General features: G+C 44.8%; 1 protein-coding gene across 1 annotated transcript; it reads left to right on the forward strand.

The window, feature by feature from the left end:
- The first annotated feature begins 3,254 nt into the window (after positions 1–3,254).
- On the forward strand, positions 3,255–8,223 carry LOC144134485 (uncharacterized). Its single transcript, XM_077667394.1, has 3 exons — positions 3,255–3,369; positions 6,204–6,382; positions 7,884–8,223. The coding sequence occupies exons 1-3, from the start codon at positions 3,255–3,257 to the stop codon at positions 7,983–7,985; spliced, it is 396 nt and encodes a 131-aa protein (XP_077523520.1). The 3' UTR covers positions 7,986–8,223.
- Positions 8,224–8,534: the final 311 nt, after the last annotated feature.

The following is an 8,534-nucleotide window of genomic DNA, read 5'->3' on the forward strand; positions in this document are numbered from 1 at the left end:
AACTGGACCGCATGGAAGCAGCCGGAGTAGTTTCCAAGGTGACCGAGCCAACCGAGTGGTCCAGCCACATGGTTACCGTCATAAAGAACGACAAGGTACGCATATGTCTCGATCCATCTGATTTGAACAAAGCGCTGCTGAGGGAACATTATCCTATGCCAACGCTAGAAGACATTGCACCGTCTCTGTGTGGAGCACAATACTTTTCGACTTTGGATGCCGCTACGGGATTTTGGCAGATAAAACTGGATGAGGAAAGCTCCAGAATTTGCACAATGAGCACTCCGTACGGTCGTTACAGGTTCCTACGTATGCCTTTCGGCATTTCTTCGGCTCCCGAAATATTTCAGCGCGCCATGCACAAAGTATTAGAAGGTCTCACTGGCACAGCAGTCGTAATGGACGACATTCTAGTCTGGGGTCGCACTAAAGAAGAGCATGACGCAAATCTTGTCAATGTGCTGACAAGATGTCAGGAGCACAACTTGAAATTGAACAAAACAAAGTGTAACTTCTTGCAGGAATCCGTCAAGTACCTAGGCCACGTGTTGACGCGCGACGGGTTGAGCCTGGATCCAGGGAGACTGGAAGATATTTTCCACGTGCAGGCCCCTTGCAACCGGAAAGAGCTACAGACATTCTTGGGTATGGTGAACTTCGTTTCCCGCTTCATTCCTAATATGTCAACGCTCACAGCATCGCTCCGAGAACTTTTAAAAAAGAATGCTGCATGGGTTTGGGAAGACAGACATCAAAAAAGCTTTGAAGCACTGCGCGAAGCACTAGCAACGGCTCCCATATTGGCATATTACCAGAAGGGCAAACCAATCACCCTATCTGTAGACGCCAGCCAAAACGGAATTGGCGCTGTGATAATGCAGGATGGACACCCCTTAGCTTACTCATCTCGCTCGCTGACAGAAGCACAGCAAAGGTACGCGCAGATAGAGAAAGAGATGCTAGCAATCGTCCACGGCTGTGAAAAATTCAAGGACTACATTTTCGGGCAGCCAGAAGTCATTGTGGAATCTGATCACAAGCCGCTCGAAATGATTTTCAAGAAGCCATTATGCCAGTGCCCTCTCCGCCTGCAGCGTATGCGTCTAAACCTACAAAAATACCATATAAACGTCAAGTATACTCCGGGAAAACAACTGTTCATCGCTGACGCGTTATCACGTTTTCCTAATAAAGCACAGCTCGTAGAACATTGCGCGCATTTCCACGTTAACACTATCGCTTGTCTTCAAGCTTCAGACAGGCGCCTGGAGCAAGTTCTGCGGGAGACGGACCGTGACCCAAGCATGGTGAAACTTCGCCAGTATGCAAGCACAGCGTGGCCCATTGACAAGGCTGACGTCCCTACCGAGCTACGCAGCTACTGGAGCTTCCGCGACGAGCTGCATACTGATTCCGGCCTTGTGTTCCGGAGCAATCGCCTTATCATTCCTGCCAGACTGCGCAGTGAGGTACTGGCTTCTCTTCATGCCGCGCACACAGGAGCAGAAAAAATGAAAGCACGCGCCCGAACCGTTGTCTTCTGGCCAAGTATAAACAGCGATATTAAGGAAGTCGCTCAACGCTGTCAAACATGCCAAAAGTACAAATCAAGAAATGCGCGACTCCCGCTGTTAAGTCACGAGATACCAACTCTGCCCTGGGAGTCAGTAGGAGCTGATATTTGTCATCACAACGGTGCCGAGTACTTAGTCGTTGTTGACTTCTACTCTTTCTTTTTTGAAATCAGGCTTGTGCAAGCGCCGTCAGCCAACAAGGTTATTGCAGCATGCAATGACATCTTCGCAACACATGGCTTCCCAAGGCGACTTTGCACAGACAACGGACCACCCTTCAGTAGCCAACAGTTCAAGGATTACGCCGATAAGATTGGCCTGCAACACGTCCGGTCTAGTCCGTACTATCCCCGCTCGAATGGAATGGCAGAAAGAGCAGTACAGGAAGCTAAGAAGCTGTTAAGGCGGTTCCGTTTCGGTAGCACTGAGTTTTGTGCCGCATTGCTTGAGTGTCGAAATTCACCTCGGGACTCTTCTCTGAAGTCCCCTGTGCAGAGGCTCATGGGCCGACAGACAAGAACGCTGCTTCCTGTACCAACTAGCCACCTACAGCCACAAACAGTGCCACCCAAGACCGTGCGACGAAGGCTAGAAGACATCAGGAGCAAGCAACGCTGCTTCTACAACAGAGGTACACGGCCTCTTCCAGAGCTTCGCACTGGCTCGACCGCAACTATGTACAATGTGCCCTCAAGATCATGGTCCCCTGTCACGGTCGTACAGCGGGCTGAGACTCCTCGTGCCTACATCGTCAAAACGGAAGAGGGTCAACAGTTTCAGCGCACAAGAGAACACCTCAATCCGGCTCCTCCTCCCTCGTCTCCAGACCACAAGACTCCCGCGCCGCTGCCAGCTGTGGGAGTCCCAGACACTACAGGGACATCCGAATCTACACAACTCCGCAGGAGTGAACGGAAGCGCCAACCACCACGAAGATACCCGGCGCCTGAGTTCTGAAACTCTACTTGATTCGACGATTAAAAAAAAAAGAGAGAGAGGGGAGATGTGACGTAGTGCAAGTCATGCACACGCGCCTAGCCGGACAGAAGCAGCCCCCATTTCTGTTATCTAACCGCTTGCCTATATAACCGCTCGCCTTCTTCAATAAAGCGTCATTCATGCACCATGCTTCGTCGTGTCCACACGGGCATTCCAGGCTTGAATACGGTACTTTCACACAATACAAGCCTCTATTGTAATAGTAAATAAAATGTTACACATAAAATTCAAGGAGGTAAATACTCATTATTGTCATGCTCTAATCGTCGTTGTAAACGAATGATCTCGGTGCGCGCTGTCATGAATCATAAAAGGTGGGACATGTTATGCAATAAATACTAATTTAAAGCTTTCTGAGGTTCCAATAACACTAATAAGAATTATTAAATGCAAATAAAAGGCGCGGTCCATGTTTTCCCAAATGGGAACAGTCATACGGCCGCTCCAGTCATCGACAATTCTCCGTAGCATATCAGGCAGTAGAAAACCGATGCCCTCGCACCGCGTGGCTTCCCCGCCTCCCCTTCAGCCCGACGAGGGTCGGCGTGTTGCAGAGCCATGGCTCCCGTCAGAGCGCATACGGTGGTCGTGGAGAGCAGCTCGCTTCTCGCATGTGGCTGTCGAGTGTCGCTTGTCTTGCGGTGAAGTGTGAAGTGGAGGTGCCTGCTATCAGCTGAGAACATGGGATGTGTCAAGACCTGTGGACTCTGTGGTGGTTGCGTCACTGAAGGCCCCGTCACCGGAATCTCTATGCATTCTGTTAAAGAGAATGTTTTCATGCAGATGCCACCCGAAGGTTAGTGTTTGCTACCATAGTCAAAGCTAAAGTCAACTCGTTTCTAAACCCATACACTCTAGGGGTCGCTTTTATTTTTTTTTTGTCACCAATATAGCTAGGGGCCGAGAGCACTTCAAAGAGCTAAAGGTGTCGTGTTTTTTGCTTAGGTAATGCTGGTCAAAGTAAACAAAAAAAAACAAGAGGCACGGAAGTCATGCCTGTTCATGAATATATAGTAAATGTGCGACTCGCTGAAATTTGATTGCCGCCGCCTGACTATCGCGCTATGTTATACCGTTTCAGCGAGACACGGCATTAATTTTTGAAGACAACGTTTTTGAGGTCTCAATTCAGTTTTTGTGGCAGAGTGATTACCAGCGCAGGACCAAGCCAGAACGCCGCTGAATCATTAATTAGAATGCTAGTTAGTAAAATGGTAGCAGTTAAAGAGATAAAAAGGAAGAAGGAAGACAGGGATGATAACCAGAAGAGTGTTGCGGTTGGCTACCCTGCACTGGGGGTGGGGTGGTTCCCCAGTGGTAGTAAACTTTTTAACTATGGTAAGCGCCTGATTTCAAAGTAGAGATTTTTAACTGGCTGTTAGTAATAGATTATAAGATTTCGGAACTTCAAAATCTCGGTTCTCTTTGCGCTGTTTCTCAACAAATTTCAGCAATCTCGAGTGCCATTTAAAAACCGCGCGGCGATAGCGCTCTGTGGCAACGGCCATCAGTAAACGTCACTCTGTGACGCCGGTACCACGTGATCCTCGCTTTCTCCCCAATAGCGAGCAATACGTCTATCGGAACCGTTTCAGAAACAGAAAATTGCTTGCCATATTTCAAGGCACGGTGTACTGCAAAATAATAAGGTATTCAAATATAAGTTGTCCCTCGAAATCAGGCGCCAATATACGTTAGGGAGGTCAATATTGAGGAATATATCCCATATGAGCTTACGAAAGATGCAATACTTAAAGCGCGATCTACGAACTATGGAGACCAGAGGCTATGCACACAAATGCCCAGGCCACTGAATCAGTATCCAGTCTTTCTTAATTGCTATTGACCAACCCGTCCGCACTCAGAATTAAGAAAATATTTAAATATATACACCTTACCGAGGAATAGATGAAACGTTTTCTTTTCATGCGGATCTTCAACAATTTTTGTCTGACACTTGAAAACATGCATTAACAGATATGTTTAATGATTTTTACTTTACGGGCACGCTTTTTTCTATAATGTGCATGAGCAAGCATAGAATATTTCTGGTATTTTTATAAATTGTGTTTATTGATGTACCTGTAGACGCATACATGTTTCGTATATATTAGATATGCAATTTGGTTGTTATGGAATTTGGTCTTTCATGTTTTATAAGAAGTGTTTTCAATTAATTTCTTTAAGCAGCTGCCGCTGCTGTCAAAGCTGTTATGGCATCGTTACGAGTGAAACTGTCTTAAGACATCGCACCCAGGACAAGCTATACAATTTTGCTCCCAAATAAAGTTTACTACTACTCCTAAATCAATCATGCCATAACTTGCGCAGACTTCATATCAAAGCACGGCAACAAATGCTCGCAGTATCTGTATTTTAGCCTGCTGTTGTTAAATTTGAAAACACCTCTACAGTTTATAGTCTTCAAAAATGCGTGACGTGTTTTCGATGTCCTTCTGAGTGTTGCAGAGGGCGTATGCGATTTCTGACAGGCTGCACCCACGTTTCTTGAAAAGTTGCTGTGTTTAATTTCCTACATTTTGCGGGCTCTAAATTCTTTCATTCAAATTTTAACTTGTTTCCTTGCCGAGTGTATGCTTTATTTCTTGAATAAATTTCATCCATGCGCTATTTATTTCACGTGAATATTGTTCGTTAGCTAAGTGAGATCCGCAGATGCCCCACCAAAAATGAATCGTATATTTAAACAAATTCTTAACAAAAACCGCTGGGTGTATGGGTTTTTTTCATAATAATATTTCTGCCTTTTTATATTGACGTAGAATCATGGCATACTGTGATCCTCCTCAGGAATTGTGTTAATTATTAGTTCATCTAAATGGGCTGCGATTTGTTTTATATTTTCTTACTTTTTCTCTGTATTTCTTATTAACATTGTATAGAGGAATTTTAATTTAATCCTTTGATTTTGGTTCTTAGTTTGGCAATTCGGCGACTGGAAACAATTTTATCCTTCAAAAGTAGCCCAGAGTTCTAAGGACTTCTTGTTCTCTCTGCATGTAGTTTCAAACTCTTTCCCTCTTTTCTCTTGAGCCAGCCAGGAGTCGTTATTTTCTCGCACCAGCGTTCATCCTGCCTTATGCTGTTTTCTTGATTGTTTTGTTTACACATTAAACGGTGTCGCTGAAAATTCTCTTTAATGCTACAAGTAGCCTAAAAAAAAACGACATTTATATCAAATCGTATTTTAGTTCCCCGCTCTTGAGCGGTTTTCGAACGTTTATGAAGTACTATTCTACGAGGCGCCCTTAAAATGAACTCCTCAACCTAAAGGTTTTCATAAAGTTGAAGGGCAGATGAAACACGTAACATTACTACGATTATTACAAAAAGCAGAAAGGGTTGTTCGGGAACTGTACGGCAGCCTTCTGTTCTCGCGCCGCGCATTCATCAAAAGTTTGCTGATTTGCATTTCGAATAAGACGCTAATGGCGAAAACAAAACGTCGCTTTTAACCGCCCACCTCGATTACTGTTAATCTGTTACTACTTAACAATAACTTGAATGTCCGTCATGGTTCATTGTGTCGTCGCCGTACGTTATGAGTTTTAAATTGGGAACTATAAAGCCCACAAAACCTCATTTTTGTCTTTTTTCTCCCTGGCACAGATTCACCATCAAATGCGCCGACCGCTGGCCTGCCTGACCTCGTTGCATCGTGCACTAATGCAGCGAGATCGCCTTCCAGCTGTGAGAACAGTCAAAGTTGTCCAGAGTTGAGTCCTGACGCAGTTAAGCTCATCGGCCGCAGATTGCGGCATCTCTCGGACCACTTCGCAAGGAGAGACGTAAGTGTCTTTATCTATTCCGTGATATCTTGCATGTACTGCCATGCAGCAAGTTTAGCGCTGCGTCAGAAGTTTATTTAATGCATGAACAACTCCAAAACAGTTTGAATAAAAACAAATATAAGCAATAAATAAAAGTAAGACAATGAAACAGAACTCAGTCCTCATTTTACGTATTGGACGCCGGCAGGCGGGCAGTAAAGGTAAGTCGCTTTTTACCCCCCCCCCCTTCCCCACACCAAATCCAGCAATGTGCGAAGAAGCGGTGAGACACTCTACAAAGGTAATCGGCCCGGTTACCTCACTTCCCCAAGATATAGACATATCATGGCTCTCGTCTCCCCATCCAACGGCTCTCCATTCAAACTGAAGAGTGAAATGTACTTTGAGAATTGAATGTGCCTGTTTACTATTCTTTGATTGGCTGAGTAGTAACAATAATGTAATAATGCTTTACAATATACTGTTCATTCATCCGGTCATTAGTAGTCATGAAAAATCAAGCGTACCGATGTCCTGTATTCTATATTCTAAAGGGTATAACCAAAAGGCAAAACTATAACAAAAAAGTTCATGCGGCTGAAGTTCTCAACGTCACCTAGTATAACAACCGAGATCGTATTTCCTTGTGATGGTATAGCGCTACATGGGAATGAAGCTCATTCACGTGCAAACGTACACTACAGGCGTAGTTGAGCGTTGTGGTTTAAAGACTAGAAGGGCAGCCCTTGGTGTTAATTTGTGCTTCTTTCCGCAGCCTAGAAACAGTCACAAATTGGGAAAGTGAGTCAGTTTCACTTTACTACCGTCTAGCAACAATAACATGATAATTAAAAACGAGGAACAATGCTACGGATTGAGCAGACAACGAAGGGAAATGAGGCGCTTATTGTGACATGCAAGTGAAGGAATCCAACAGCCAGCGTTTACTGTTGGCTTCCTTCATCTGAATGTCATAACAAGCACCTCACTTGCCTATCCTCTGCCTGCTGAATAGCTCAACGCGGGCCTCGGTGCTGGCAGTCTCTATGCCTTGGTGACAGTCATGATGACACTCGCGGTAATACACGACGTTCTATGTCCCCTGATATTAAAGAGAGTGGCGCTGGTGAACACACTTAAGGTTTAGGCCAGACGCAACATAAATAGCCCCGAAAGTAAGACTGGACAACCGCCGTCGTAGTGCAGTTCCCCAGAACCATACGCACAATTCGGAGGTCACGGGTTCGGAGCCCAGCCGCCGCATGTGATCGTTTTTCTTCTACTTTCTAATCAATTATCTTTCATCCATAAAATAATTGCATTACTAATTTTTAATCTGCCAAAACCATCAATATAAAAAAATAGAAACATCCCCCCATGCTTTCCATGGTTTTCGTGACTGTTGGCTTCGATCATTTGTACGCTACAGTTTGTGTGTACCATCGTGCTTTGTGCGGACCGAACGGCGTAAAATTGCACTGCGGAGTATAACACTTGTCTATTTCTTCGTTTCTTTCAGCACAAGGCAAACACGCAAGACGGCACAATCCATGACTGGTTCGCAGGATTCCTGAGAGTCTGCGCCTCAACGATGCTAGAATTGTGGAAGCTGCCCACGTGAAAATTCTTCATCAGCTTTTGCGATTTCTTTGAAACGAACTCCAAGAGCCTTTGTGGAGTGAACTATGTGTATGTGTGCAGCGAATGCCTTTCAAGTGCAGAGGACACGTGACATGCGTTCGGGAGCTGCCGCCCAATTTTGGTGGCTTTCGCACGATCAGGTTCATCTGACGAAGAAGTACTTCTGCACATGGCAACCTGGTGATTTTTACGGTACAGCGTGAAACAAGAGTAAACATTTTTTTAGTATACAAGTCATAGAATTTACAGGACAAGAAAGCCAAAAAATGTTTGCCACTGTGCGCACAGTATTTTCTCAAACTGGCGGAAACATATTTTGTCTTCATGCTGGCGAGTTATACTTTTTCACTGAAAACTTGCTCTTACGTTTCACGCAACAGGAAATGTATCAAAACCTTTACAATAAACTTCCTTATTATATTATGTGCTACTGCGTCGTCTTGTAATCTAAGTACCACACTGGCAAAATATACTGGCCAAATTTTATCTCCTACACACGCGTGCTCCTCAATGTTTTCGTAACATTACG

The sequence above is a fragment of the Amblyomma americanum genome, chromosome 5, assembly GCF_052857255.1.
Source record: "Amblyomma americanum isolate KBUSLIRL-KWMA chromosome 5, ASM5285725v1, whole genome shotgun sequence".
Classification (NCBI taxonomy): Eukaryota; Metazoa; Arthropoda; class Arachnida; order Ixodida; family Ixodidae; genus Amblyomma; species Amblyomma americanum.

Coding starts and splice junctions, on each gene's coding strand:
- LOC144134485 (XM_077667394.1), top strand. CDS start 3,255: ATGGGATGTGTCAAGACCTGTGGACTCTGTGGTGGTTGCGTCACTGAA. Junction 3,370..6,203: donor CATGCAGATGCCACCCGAAG/GTTAGTGTTTGC, acceptor TCCCTGGCACAG/ATTCACCATCAAATGCGCCG. Junction 6,383..7,883: donor ACCACTTCGCAAGGAGAGAC/GTAAGTGTCTTT, acceptor CGTTTCTTTCAG/CACAAGGCAAACACGCAAGA.